Source organism: Coniophora puteana, assembly GCF_000271625.1.
Source record: "Coniophora puteana RWD-64-598 SS2 unplaced genomic scaffold CONPUscaffold_3, whole genome shotgun sequence".
Taxonomy (NCBI): Eukaryota; Fungi; Basidiomycota; class Agaricomycetes; order Boletales; family Coniophoraceae; genus Coniophora; species Coniophora puteana.
The window spans coordinates 525,613-539,839 of record NW_006913055.1 but is presented as its reverse complement, the minus strand read 5'-3'; the positions used below and the strand labels follow the sequence as shown (position 1 = coordinate 539,839).

The window sequence follows — 14,227 nt, the reverse complement described above, 5'->3', positions numbered from 1 at the left end:
TCTTCATTTTTTGGGGTTGTCGTGTCGACTTCAGTCCCATTAAACATAGTTCGAGATATCCACTTCAGATGTTGCTGCTGTCTGCGATTGATTATCACCTTCCGCGAATTGCATTGTGTCCATGTCCGTGTTCGCTTCACAAGAAGTACCTCCGTGGACCCTCTTCGAGTCAAACTGGCGGATGCTCAGGAGCATGACCGGGCCAATCATGTATATGGAAAAAATGAGCACCGCTTGAGTCAGCCATATGTAAAAGAGGCTGACGTGCTGTTTATTCTCGTTAGTACAACTCATCCCTCAAGTTGAGCGCCTACCATGTTCTGAAATGAAGGAATATATGATGGCATGCTCGTTCCCATGGCAAGCAGCGAGCTGTGAAATCATCTTCTAGCAAATATGGCCGAATGTCACGAAGGCATAGAGGACTCACAAGAGAATATAAAAGACGTGATCTCTAGCTAAGAGCGCTATGAAAGTGTTGAAGGTCCAGAGAGAGCTATCATGTCCACTTTCCATGTGCCTAATAGCGCAATACAATACCATGACGAGGAGGATAATATCATAGCCACACATCTCGACTGCGCTTGCAACGGTGAGCCAACCAAGGCGTGACGAGAATCCGTACTCGCAGTTCGCTGATTATTTAATGACCACGTTAAATGTCAGTTTCGTCACACCCATTAGCAAGGCAGATGGAGATCGTACCACCAACAGTCAACGATGAGATGGCGACATAAACTTCAGATATTGTGAGGGCTTGAGTAATGATATAGCAAGCGCTGATGACTATGAGAATTGTATTTGACCGGCCATATATCGCGTAAACTCTGAATCCCATCATAGCTGAAGACTATTTCAGTGCCATAAACGATACATCACGAAATCCATTCATCATACCGTTGAGAAGAGCAATTAAGATGTTTGGGATTATCACATCACCCAACGCCACTATGGGCCAACCTATGGTAACAAAATCAGGACCGTCATTAATAATGGGGAAGAGTAGCATGAAACACTCGTACATCTAAAACAAGGGTGAATCAGTAGTTGATCATCGGTTGTTCGTGTACTCTGGACACTAAACAAGACCCACATCTGGGTGTATGGGAGGTGCGCGGTGAGTAACGGTATACGGGATATCTTCCAGCAACATGACCTACATTTCCAGTGATACTCGTACTCATCACGGGGGCTAAGAGAAATTGATGAAGTGTTACACTAAGTATCGCCATGCTTCAACGTTTCAACGCTGCCGTCTACTCACGTAGGACGAGGCTAATACGAAAGAAGAATAAACAATGTGTTCTAGTTAGCAGCAAGAGCATATTGCACGAACATGACGTTGGAAAGTCCACCATAGGTGAGCTTGAAAGATATAGGCAACATGAGCGGATCCGTATATTATTTACTGACCGACGTACCAGAGTGTAAAGTGTCATAACACGCTTTGACGAGTGTCGCTTTGTTTTATATGACAACATGTCGCCAGCAGATGTTAAAAAGCACGTCTTACCCAAATGAGATCTACCTAAGTCAACGTGGCTGAAAGAAGGGTTTTTTCAAGGCGCAGCTTAATACATAACTTGCCTCTTGGTCCATGTTCAGAGCTTTCAAGGAGATAAATCCAGTAAACTTTCTGTGAGATCACATCTCTAATCACTGATTCGGAACACTGACCGATCCTGTAAGTCGCTAAAAATGACATGCCATCTTTGATATAGATTGCGTTAGCTTCATAGCCATTATTGCTCTAGTAACATGATCTCACATGTGGCATATTTGGTGACTTGCACAGTCCAAGCAGCTTCTATCTCTGAGGAAGACATTAATATTGAGGTAGATGTAGAGGTGAACGATGGTACTGCTCGGAAATACTCCACATTTATACCTTCAGGTGAGGCGGACAACTAAACTTAGGTGTGCCTGAATAGTGTGTTCCTGGATCCATAAGAATCCCAAGCTAGGCAAGAATAGCTATCGTACTTGTCTGCCGGCCCCAGTCATCATTGTCCGCCATGCTTCCATTATCCAAACAGGCAGACCCGTTGGCACGTTGTACTTTACTCTTAGCAGAATTACCTGTGTCTCCCCGTACCACATATCGAACAATAAACACACGGAATCTGGGGAGGACTGCAATGTACCACGCACTTAATTAAGTCCCACTGTAATTTTAACAGGCTTATCGGCTCATAACTCCTCGTTGATGGACCAGATACATACCTGGAATTCCAAGCTTTGAATATATGGCCGTCCAACAGGTCTTGATTGTGATCAGGTGAATTTGTAGTGCGCACAGCTGAGTAAAGTCCGTGGGCGGCTTCTTGAAGCGAAGCCGCGTGCGGTGTAGTCCAATCGCTAAAATGTTCGGGAATCTTAATCGGGACCGCAGTTTTGATACAAAGGAAACGCGACCATTGCTTGAAACTTTGTTTGTAACTTTATTACAAGGTTTACCAGATGAGAGATGTGCTGTGTATCAGCCTTACTCTTCAATTAGAAAACACTTGACGTACAAAAACGCGGAAACGGAATGGCAGCCGCGGAGCCAGGAGCAACTTGTCTAATCGTATCTTCAAACTTATGACACGAACGGTGTGGTTGTGTTTGGTTGCGGCTCCTGTCGGCCCGCACGTTGCCCGCTTTTGAATGTCCCCTGTTTTCGAGTCCCTTTGTGGCGCTGCTGCTGCGTACGCGTTGAACCTTTTATTTTGAATGAGGTTCGCCCCTTTAGCGTCTCTTCACAGAATATGACAAGAGTTTCTATACAATCTTTTCTCGATACTCCTGTACGCAACCTCCGATGTTGTGCCCATGTTCACCCTATTTTAGTTTATAAATGCTCGACTGAATTGTGCTAAAGTCTCTTTTCCGCAGTTATTCGCTATTCTATGGGTTAAGACCCAGTGTACATTCAGTTGGGCATCGATGTCCCTCAGACACCACTCCTTACTAGCTACTATTTTTAACGGTTTAAACCCCTTACACCCGTCTTTAGGTATAAAACAGGGCCACCCGTCTGCTCAACCTGTCAGCTTTCCGTCGTTTCCCTATTTGCTTTCTCCGAGGTCCGCGTAATCCGTCCCCGCCGTCGTTTCTTTTGGGAGACTCTTGCACACTCTTGCTAGCGTCCGAGCCCTTCAAATACCCCGGAGACGCCGTCGCGCCCATCTCATTAATAGCTCGAGTCCCACGCATGCACGTCCACCCCATCTGCCACCGAGGTTGCTGTGCGACCATGATGACACCCCCGAAAAAGCTGGCATATCCTCCGTCTATGAGGGTGACGCCAAGGTTGTGTTGCTTGAGAAGATATGCTGCGCACTCGAAACTATCTGATCATGGACCTCGAAAAACTGAGCCAGGCTGGCGCTGCGACGCAGTTGAGGCTGCCTAGGCGAGGGTTCTGGCCCACCCAGTGTATTCAACTTCGTCGTACTCTCACATGCGAACATTGTCACTGTCTCACGTTCTGCTCGGGCATCATTTTTGCGGAGAAAGACGGCTCTTGGGTCCCTCCTGCTTGCGCATATTAACCCACGTTTGAAGATGGGATGCGCAACGTTGAAAACGTACGTATGTGCTGTGCCCCTCCACTGAGACAGATGACATTGCGCATGGTTTCAAGATACTTCTCGTTCGGGCAAGGTCATCCAGCCACATGCGATACAACAGACAAGGGGATTATTGCATTCATTTTCATGTCATGTGAGAGTATGATCTTGCGAACCGACTAGCTGCATTATCTTATCACTTTTCCACTCAACACTTTCGCCCTCATTGCAATCACACTCAAACTCGGTTCATGCCTTCTGCTAACGTGTTTGGTGTGTTTGTCACCCGCGACGGAGCTTCGTGCTCCACCGGAACTATCGTTTGCACCAAAAGCTTCGAAGACCAATTCGAGCCCGTAGCTATTGACTGTTCGTTGGATATTTCAGCAGAGTCTTTTTGCCACATGCAAAAGAACATAACTGTCAACCACAGTCTCAGTCGGTTCACTCATGTTGAACTTCAACCGGCTATTACGAGAGCGCTTCTCTCGTGAATTGCACGGTCCGGCGCACGTGACATCACGCGGCCGATGCCAAAGTCGCGCGGGACAGTGTTTGCTGCAACACTGTCCCGCGCGTCGCGTCACGACTCAGGGGCGTTCGCGTGTACGTACCCCGTCGCATCCTCGCTCGCCCTCCCGACGCAAGCGAGCCAATTGCTGGCTCGCTAGCGTTCAAATCCACAATTCCCAGATATGTGCTACACACATACTTTAGTATTTAAGCTGGAAAGATGTACACAATGAATAAATTATATTGCAAAACTATTCTAAAGCTACATGTATATGAGTGTAGTAAACAATAGCCGGGGTACTGAAGGGCTGAGGGTGATGATGAGGGGATGAGGGGTGGAGAAGGATGAGGGTCAAGTGTGGGGGAGAAGGGGGGAGGGCGAGTGCAGAGGACAGAAGGGGAGAGTTAGAATACATGTCACCATGCGAATAAAAATAAATAAAAACAATGGGCTTACCGAAGACACAGCCGCGAAAGCGGGCAGCTGGACAGTGTTTTGGCGAAGGCCAAGCGAGCTCGGACAGTGTGTCTGGCCCTTGCAGGGAGCTGATTCAAGTGAATTCAGCGGGGGAAGCAGGGGGTGCAGGCGTGAATGCAACGGGCTGCAGACGGACAAACACAGTCCCGCTTAGTGGACTGTGTAAGCTGTCACAGCACATGTCAGTACCCCGAACGCATGCGGCCGGCGGCTAGATAGCGAACGCACCTTGGTGTTGTGCCCTTCCGGTTCTCCTCCCCTGCTCTTGTCCTCTCCAAGTCCTCTCCCTCGCCCGTTCCCCCCTCCTCTCGCGCTCCCGGTCCCTCGGTGATGTGCTTGTGATCACCAGGTACATTCCTTTTCAGGCTTGCTACGAGGATCAACGGCGGCGGCGGCGGCGGGCATAACGCGATGCAGGGCTGGGAGACAGCCGAGGAGCACGGAGGCTGATCCGCTCACGCCTCACGCGCAACGGTCACGGTCACGCGTGTGACCGGACCGTGTAAACGAGCGGGTTCAGACCCGCTTCTCGCGGCTAGGTATGACTACGCTATCTTTCGTGCAATCTCTTTTAACTTCCCCTCTCAGATCATTAAACTTGATGTAATTTGTCGAAGTCAAATGTACAGTATTATTGTCCATGTGTTAAGTTAAATAGCCTGCATGAAAAAATACTTCGACGACGTGTGACTACATCTGTACAGCGTGGGGACGGAGCGTTTACGCGACGTCGTGTCTTGTACTCTGTCAACACTCTGCACACTAGACTAGCGAGTTGACGACGAGAGCTTGAACGAGAAGTTGCTGAACATCAGGTTGGGCACGATCTTGTCTAATTACATTATGGTGCCTTCAAATGGGTTTGTCACGTATTGATAGCCCAAATGTGCATTTCGTGCAGACTTCAACTTGGCCGCCAAATTCAGCCCCCGTTCCTTCACGGCGCCTGATCGGCTCCTCGGGCCCGCGACCTTATTTTCCCACGCCTGCCAAAACGCGTCTGTTCACTGTCACGCTCAACGCTCCCAAGCTCTTGTGTACAGTGACCTTCATCCACAATCATCATATATTATCCGCCGAATTCTTCGAGACGACCGATGCATGACATGAGAACCATCAGACCTTCAATCGCAAGTAATGCCTCGGACACTTCTGTTATACACAAACACAAACCCATTTTTTGCAAGCATACCTAGTGGCCGGGGACCGCGAAGAACATGCTCGACCTCGACCATTTGAAGGATGATCTCGTACATTCAAGGCCTCGTGCGGTCTAGAGTAACTCAGCCTGTCCACAATTCGCTATGAGCGGAGAGTTTGGCAGCATGGTGCGCGCCGGCACCACACAGAAGGATGAGGTGGGGTGGTGGTGGTGGGGAAGAGGGCTCGGTGCTACACGAGATTGAGAAGGGTGTTGATCGGGTGCAGTCGGTACGTCGAGTTACTGCCCCTCTTTCTACCCATATTACGGAGACGAAGGTACCCAGCCATAGACAAATTTGAAGGTGTAGGCCCTGTCCCCTCCACCATTACCCTCGTATTCACCGAAGAAGAAGCCATCTGGACCCATATCTCCCCGTATCATTAAGCACATCCTCGGCTTTTCATTGTACATGTTTGTCTTGCTCCACTTTTGTTCTCATCATGGCTCAACCCTACCTCTCACCAAATCACCGTCTATTCAATCCACGGCTTTTCAGCCAACTTCGTCATTTAAATTCTGTCCCGAACATATTCCGAATATGCTTGATGTCTTCTTGCTGCCCCACAGTCCATGTTAGCGACGATGTCCTCAGCATCCTTGCAGGTGTTGTCTCTCCACTGCCCCACTCAATCCTTGCGTCATGGCTGCACCACTATTCATTCCTATTCAATGGTATCCAATGATTCGTTCGCCTCCGTATTTGCCTGATAGGTGGCTCATTACGCCACCCCACTCTTTCTAGATATGTCGACTTTGCTATATTGAGCATTCGTTCTATGTTTGATATTTAAACTCCCCCATGCCGCTGTTCCAAAGCCTCACTCAGGCCTCCCCCTGACCTCCTCACGTAGTGTCACGTAGTAGGCTATTTACATCTAAGCAGGTTCAGGCGGGTGCCATACTAACCACAGCATGATCCCGGATCCGCCCCAAACACGCTTTACCCACATGCACACGACGGTATTACACCCGGTGTATGTGCCAGTGTGTTCACTGCGAGATTAGTGATTACCAGTGAGCCCTCGGAGTGTCACTGTGGCCTTATGCTACATTTTACAGTAAATATTATACCGTCAGGCTGACCATGGGACTCATGGGCTGATGAGTGCTCTCCATCTGAGACGCTGTGAAGGAGCGTTCAACCGTGCAGTCAGTGAGCTCATGCTGCACTTACTATTACTCGATGTCATGCACCACACCTTCGACAAGCTCAAGTTGCCGCGCAAGTATCTTGCTGAAGCCCCACCACATGTCCACGAGCGGTGGTCCGACAAGTAAAGATCAACACATTAGCCTAGCTACTACACATAGACCTCGAGATTTTATCATTCTCCTTTGCTAATGTATATATCTATGCGGTATATGTCGACATCTGATATCCCTGTCGGAGCGAAGCGATGACATGCCTTGTAGTCATCACCGAGCGCATCATGCCCGAGGGCTTCTAATCTCGTTATGGTGTATCAACCCGTGCTACATCTGGGAATCACTGCCCATCTTACATGCGCATCTGGCCAGCTTGAGCATGACTGTGTCTGCGATTTCCGTTCCGTCTCGTATTCGGGAACTGTGGCCAGGTCGTATTTTCTATCGAGTTGTGCATTCTGCGCTTTTGTGCTTGGCGAGTTGTGCATTCTGCGCTTTTGTGCTTGGTGTGTTGGTTCTACGACGGTTCTAACGAGGGTGTGCAGACACTATCTAGGGCATGGGACATCTTCGTCCACGCGCTTCTCATTTTCCCTGTCACATTGTCCATTCTACGACACCTGGGCCAGACCCGTGCAGCGCGAGAACGCGTTGTCGGACGACATGCGCCGCACTAGAGAGTTTCCAGACCCGCTGATGGCAGCTTCGTGTAAATCGCTTCCCCAGTTCGTTTATCATGTGTGCATGCTGACCATACATCCTTATTGGTAGTAGCTTAAGATGGAGCTGCGGCTGAACATCACACGCGCGGATCTCGTCAAGGTGCCTAAGGCTCGTGTCTTGGAGCTGAAGTACCTCAGAAGAAGACCATGATCGCGGTGACTAAATACGTTAGCACACGCCTTTTACGCTCTCTAGTCGCCTTGTTTTTGACTAGAACCCATGTCGCGATCACACAATACAGTCTCTTTGCTCATCGTTGACACTTTCATATAAGGTTACGCACGAACAGTTCTTATGTCATGCACAGCTGAATGAACATGCAGCATGGAACTTTCCTTCCAAGCTTGGGACTTCGCCCTCCAGTAGCATGCAGGTATGTTATAGCTGTGACTCGCTGCACAACATTGCGGTAATCGTGTCTATCATAGCTAAGGAAGCGGCCTATTCAGCTCCTACAATGGCCTATTCGATAGCATCCGCGTCGGTGAGTTTTATCTGCAGTAGGGGTGCCTTCATTTATACTGATTGTGGATCTGTGCACAACTCGGGTTTACAAAACGGCGTACCTTGAAACGTGCGGATATGAAGATAAGACCTCGTTCCGGGTCAGCTGTGGGGCACCGAGCCACATTTTCTCCTTCCTTGATTCCATTATGCCCAAGTTTATAACACTGTAGACATGCTGTCCCGCCATTTCGGGGTTTGGCAACGCGGGCGAGCAAGCTGGACACTTGGCTGAATATGCACCTTCGTCTAAACGAAGGTTGAGTTTGCTCTATGAACGGAGTACGCCATCCCCTTCATTCAACATGCTTCCCCGCAACCTCTCACTAACACGTTCTGATAGGAGTCCTGGACTGATTTCAGAACGTTGAGAATCAGGCCCAAGCGGTCACGCTGGCTTTCTTGACTTAGCCAAGGGCTGGTACACATATTTCCCGCAAACTGGGTCAGTGGATTCTGGTTGTCGTTACAGCCAGGTTTGCGCCCATCCGTGCTCTGCCAAAGGTATAAGAACCCGTCACTGACCACTCGATCCCTCAGCTCCTCAGGTCTCTTCTTGCAATCCCTCCTCAGTCTTCGTCTACATCATGTTTTTCTCCGCACCAGATTCGACGTTGGGGGCTACTGGAGTCAACTCTTCGGTGCACTTGAGCGAACGGGGTCTTGCTCGTCTAAAGGCAATCCTTGAAGATACGACATCCATGTCAGTGCACAATCAGCATTTCTCTTATTCTGAGCCTGTATTAAATAGATTGCATGTGTAGTATGCACTACCTTCCAGAGCGTTACTACGACCCCGTGCATAACCGTGACGGCATGATTGTCATGGGTGTAGCGGAGAACCAGCTAATGACTGAGGACTTCAACAATGTACGTTTGGTCCTAATCCGTCTGAATCAGCATAACGATTGCTCATTCTCAATGCGCACAGTATATCAAGCAGCATTTTGCCTTGGAAAAGGATCATTTCAGATACCGCGAGTTTCTCCGTTGCACGAGTTTATCGTCAAACTGACACTTATATAGATCTCACGTTGCAAAGGGGATTCGTGACAAATACCGACCAGGCACTACCCCTATACATCAACGATACCTTCTCTCCCTTGGAGCCAGTCACCTCCGAAAACTCCGTCGTAGGGCCTGGAGTAGGAACACTCATCACGGAGTTCTTCTGGCAGATATGCGACGTTGGAGAGCTTGCCCTCGTTACGGCGGTACGTTTCTATCGAACTCTTTACGAACAACTGCTAACCTAGTCTGTAGCCTTTCTATGGCAAGTTAGACTCGATGACTGACAATTTTCTGTCCTTTTTCTGACCTTGATTTTACGATCACGTTACCTCAGGTGGATTCGAGGATGATACCGGGTATCCATCCGGTGCGCAGTTGAACGCGGTGGAAATCCCTCCAGAGGTTGATCCTCTGTCTCCGGAGGTGGTTAGCTACCTTGAACAGAGGATCAAGGAGGAAAAGCAAAAGCCCATACGAGCTCTCATACTTTGCAACCCGCATAACCCTCTAGGAAGGGTTTACCCGAAGGAAACAATTATCGCATATGCTAAGTTGGCGGAGAAGGTACGCAAACTCGCACCGTCTGATATTTCTGTCGTTCTGTTCTAGCTAACATACCATGTCGGGGTAGTACGATCTTCACCTTCTTGTTGATGAGATATACGGCAACCAGGTATATAGTTCCAAGGTCGTACCGCATCCGCCGCCGTTCGTCTCCATACTCTCCCTCAACTTGAAGGAGCTGGCTGGATGCAATCCTGCGCGAGTGCACGTTGTGGCCGGTCCGCCAAAGGACTTCGGTGCCTCGGGCCTTCGTATCGGCATCTTCGTCTCCCAGAACCCCGCTCTCATCAAGCTGCTGCAAGCTTCGATGATGGGAAACGCTATATCCAACTCGACTGACGCCATCTTTACCACCGCCTTGATGGACAGAGAGTGGCGCAACAACTTCTTAGCGGAGAACAAGAAACGCGTCGGAGAGGCTTATGATAGGGTTCACGCGTGGTGTACCAAGTTCGGCATTCCGTATGTGAACGTTTACGTCCGCAGTCGCTTGTGGTACTGAATTCCGATTTTATTCTAGCATCCTTGAATCCTACGCCGGCCAGTTTGCCGTGCTCGATCTCACCGAGAGGCTTAACCAGCTCTTTCCTCACATGAGCGCACTTGAGCAAAGGACTGCCGCAATCAAGGACATGGCGAAAGCGAATGTGCTAATGGTAAGCTTTTGCTCGTCGTTCTTCGACCAAATTCTTACAGATACACATTTTAGTGGCATACTGGAAAAGACCAGGTTCCCACCCGCTTCCGCATGGTGTTCGTCTGCGAGCCAGAAATCTTGACGGTATGTTCAGCACACTGCACTGCAGAATAGTATTGAACCAGGAGTGCAGCTCGCTCTTCGTAGGCTTGAAAATGCTTTCCAGCTTAAGAGTGTGAACGGCGAGAACTGAGAAGTAACCAAGTTGGGCTCTGTCTCACAGGTCATGGAGGGAGGGATCAATCAGCCTGTAATGCGATGAAGTTCTACCCAACGTTCATGCCTCTGTCATTTAAATGTACAATAATGAACAAGTGTGTACTGTTTACTACTTGAACACGCACGAAAATGTGCTTCAACTTCGTTACTTTTCTGGGAGGGTTTCATCTTTATCATATTTGAGCAATCAAACCATGGTGTTTGACCGAGATCAATATTATGTCCCATTTGGTAAAATTCCGCTGAAGGTTGGAAACGCAGCGTGGCTTTGTGTCCGCCGCAGACTGCAGACTCCAGGCGCCGCGCGGTCGAAGGACAGGAAAGCCGAGCAAATTTGAGATTTGAGTACCAAGTACCAGAAAGGCTGCAGATTTAGTGTAAATATTAAGCAATTAGCTCAGGAAACCCGACACAATTGGAAGCTGTGGCATCCTCCGTCCTTTCCTGTTCTCTCTGTGCACAAACAGGTTTAAACGGTTACATAAGCTACTGGCTCTTATACTGGCTTATCGCCTCAAATGACGTGCCTTACCGCCGCTTGGAGCCTTTCACATAGAACGTCACGAACGACAACTAAAGAATGAGGTTACTCAGGTACTATGTGCAGCTCGCTTCCAGCACAAAGCTCAACATCTCGATGAAAAGGAATAAGGATTGCCTGCCACGCATACACTGGCCAAGAGCGCGTGCGAGGCCCACTGTGACAAGTACTCTATTCATAGGCGCCAAGCCGCCATTCTCCTCTCCGTTCTGGTATTTGTCCAGCAGCAGTTGATCTCCTTCATCCCCATGTCTCCCTCCGAGGGTTGTAAGGCTCGGTGTACCAATTGACGCTCAATCCTCCAGCGACTGAGCAGAAGTACGAGACCGAAAATACGTATTGGACGATTGTAGTAACATGCAAGCGATATATAGCCTGGAATGGATAAAAGCGGTCACAAGTCTTCAAAGCTTCACCATTACGCTCAGCCTCAAAAGCAATGTCCGCATTCGCACCTGCCCCCAAACCCGAGAACCTTCTCGCGCGCTACCGCGTCCTCTCCCCCAAGGCCGCTGTGCACGTATCGCAGCTCCAGCTTGGCGCGATGAGCATCGGCGACAAGTGGGATCAGTTTGGCAACTTCATCGACACCGCGAATAACTACCAAGACCAGTCCAGCGAGGAGTTCATTGGCGAGTGGGCGGAGAAGCGTGGGATCCGGAATGAGCTAGTCATCGCAACCAAGGTGCGTGAGGGTTTACCCATACTCCTGGCGGTCATTGGAGCTCACCGGCTGATGCGATCCCGCTTCTATCCCATGTAGTACACGTCCAACTACGTGGGCCGCGATGGGAAGACGACGCAACGGGTTCTCTTCTCGGGCAACAACTTCAAGTCGATGGCAATGTCTGTCGAGGACAGTCTCCGCAAGCTGCGCACGTCGTACATCGACATTCTCTACGTGCACTGGTGGGACTACGACACCTCCGTCGAGGAGGTTATGATCGGCCTTAACAACCTCATCAAACAGGGGAAGGTTCTCTATCTCGTAAGTCAAAGTTTCTACACCGTTCATATCTGTTGTTCTTACACGTGCGTGCGTGTGAAGGGTGTATCAGACACGCCTGCATGGATTGTTTCGAAGGCGAACCAGTATGCCCGTGACCACGGCTTGTCTGAGTTCATCATCTACCAGGGTGCATGGAACGTCCGCGTCATGTCACGCGACTTCGAGCGCAAGATTATTCCCATGGCGCGTCAAGAACGTATGTCCCCCCTCTTCTCCGTCCAGCACGCCCTCCCTCGCACCGACTTCTTTCTTCCATAGGCATGGCCCTCGCTCCGTGGAACGTTATCGCCGCTGGCCATCTACGCTTCGATGAAGAAGAAGAAAAACGTCGGCAGGGGCGTGGAATCTTCGGCGGAACCTAGGAGCGCTCCGACTCGGAGGATGAGCGCAAGGTCGCGAGTGCGCTTCAGCGCATCAGCAATGAGGTCGGCACATCGCACGTCACGGCCGTCGCAATAGCGTACGTGACGCAGAAGACGACGCACGTGTTCCCGATTATTGGAGGGCGCAAGATCGAGCACCTGCAGGCGAACATTGATGCGCTCAAGATCACGCTTACGCCTGAGCATATTCAGGAGCCCGAGAGCCTCGTCCCGTTTAGCTTGGGCTTCCCGTACGACTTCTTCGTAAGTAGAGCTGTTCATTCATCTCATCAAGGTTGTGCTGACGGGCGTGAATGTCAATAGGGATCGGACAGCAACGAGTATGGCTGGATGATGAAGATGGCTGCGTGGTTGGAGAAGCAACCACACGCCAAGCCCATCGCCCCCGACAGCGACTAGAAGAGCTGTTTTCGAGCTGGTCAATTTTATATATCATCAGTGCTTCATGTATAATACGACAGTAATGCATCCAATGTGAACTACTCAGCCATTCTTCGTTACATTCGTGCTGGATATGTCTAAACTGACTGAGCCTCACCACCACAGGATTACGTGCCTGTCGTTTTATTCAGCACAACGTCATTTTTCCGTAGTTGCGTCATGCACTGACAGTTAGATCTTCTAGAGAAAGGACTTCGATAATGCAAGGCCGCCTGGGTTGTGAAATGTGATGAATCTTTGTTCTTTATGCTCGTTCTTAGACATATATTTCTTGTAGACCCTAAACGAAGGTTCAGCAAGTTTGTGTTGTGGATACGTATGAACGGGGCTGGAGACGCGAACTCATAGACAAATTTGTTCCCATATATGGCCTTGATCTCTTCAAGGTATATACACCGAGAACCTGGCATATAAATTCGAAGGTCTTAGACGACATGTAACTCTAATTATACTTGAAAGCGCCAGAAGATAGCGTCAAAGTTACTGTTCATGGTTCTGACGATTCAACCCATCGCAGCTGGGAATATAACAGCTTGGGGATACACGTGCATGAGGAGTCTATCATAACACAGTGTTCTGGTTGGTAGTGGGTTTACCAAGCTATGACACAATTCCAAGTAGTAGCATGAATTTCAACGGGAGACCCGAGAATGTCGCCATGTGTCTAAATCACCAACTTGAAGTGGTACAGCCTTACACAGTACAGCCTTACACAGATTTCACTGAGGCTGGGCGCAGATTTGGTCCCGCTGTCCCGATATCCGGCGACGTCCTTGCCTTCCGACCGCAACCTTGACCAAAGGTTTCGTAGTCGCATCGTCACTATGCGTTCACAAGCACAGTGATCCTTCCCGCTTGAGTGTAAAGTGCGGTCACTTATCCCTCAAATCTGTTTGATCAAGACGTGTAGTACACACGCTGTAATGTTGGAGTCGTCCATGAGAGGGGCATTATGGTGGGTTGATACATTCACATGCTCCTTACTGCATGTCCGGATGCTTTATTTACTTGAATCAGACCGCCATACAGGCGGTTCCGCGTGCTCATTACTTTGTATACCACACGTACTCGTGCACAGCTGTCTAATCAAATCTTGTTCAACCTCACATCACACCCGATTGAATGAGTAGGACGTTTTGACATGACCTCCTTTTATGAACTTTGGACGAGTTCGTATCAAATCAATTACTTGACCGTAACTCTGCATATGCCGATGGTCGCAAGCATGAGGCTCATCCTT

The 14,227-nt window shown here is 49.3% G+C and overlaps 3 protein-coding genes across 3 annotated transcripts; 2 read left to right on the top strand and 1 right to left on the bottom strand.

Annotated features, from left to right (window-relative positions):
* Positions 1-290: 290 nt before the first annotated feature.
* CONPUDRAFT_70683 (uncharacterized protein) lies at positions 291-1,826 on the bottom strand (the record flags this gene model as incomplete). The annotated part of the gene is made up of 9 exons (XM_007767188.1): positions 291-372; positions 431-635; positions 706-843; positions 898-960; positions 1,161-1,192; positions 1,265-1,275; positions 1,422-1,528; positions 1,678-1,731; positions 1,769-1,826. 9 exons carry the CDS (start codon positions 1,824-1,826, stop codon positions 291-293), a joined length of 750 nt encoding a protein of 249 aa, XP_007765378.1.
* Positions 1,827-8,709: 6,883 nt separating this feature from the next.
* On the top strand, positions 8,710-10,587 carry CONPUDRAFT_150788 (PLP-dependent transferase; the record flags this gene model as incomplete). The annotated part of the gene is made up of 9 exons (XM_007767455.1): positions 8,710-8,825; positions 8,887-8,992; positions 9,054-9,120; positions 9,149-9,336; positions 9,509-9,697; positions 9,765-10,159; positions 10,218-10,353; positions 10,407-10,478; positions 10,528-10,587. 9 exons carry the CDS (start codon positions 8,710-8,712, stop codon positions 10,585-10,587), a joined length of 1,329 nt encoding a protein of 442 aa, XP_007765645.1.
* Positions 10,588-11,593: 1,006 nt separating this feature from the next.
* On the top strand, positions 11,594-13,033 carry CONPUDRAFT_163050 (Aldo keto reductase; the record flags this gene model as incomplete). The annotated part of the gene is made up of 6 exons (XM_007767454.1): positions 11,594-11,839; positions 11,918-12,142; positions 12,203-12,359; positions 12,422-12,444; positions 12,526-12,789; positions 12,850-13,033. 6 exons carry the CDS (start codon positions 11,594-11,596, stop codon positions 12,943-12,945), a joined length of 1,011 nt encoding a protein of 336 aa, XP_007765644.1. The 3' UTR covers positions 12,946-13,033.
* Positions 13,034-14,227: the final 1,194 nt, after the last annotated feature.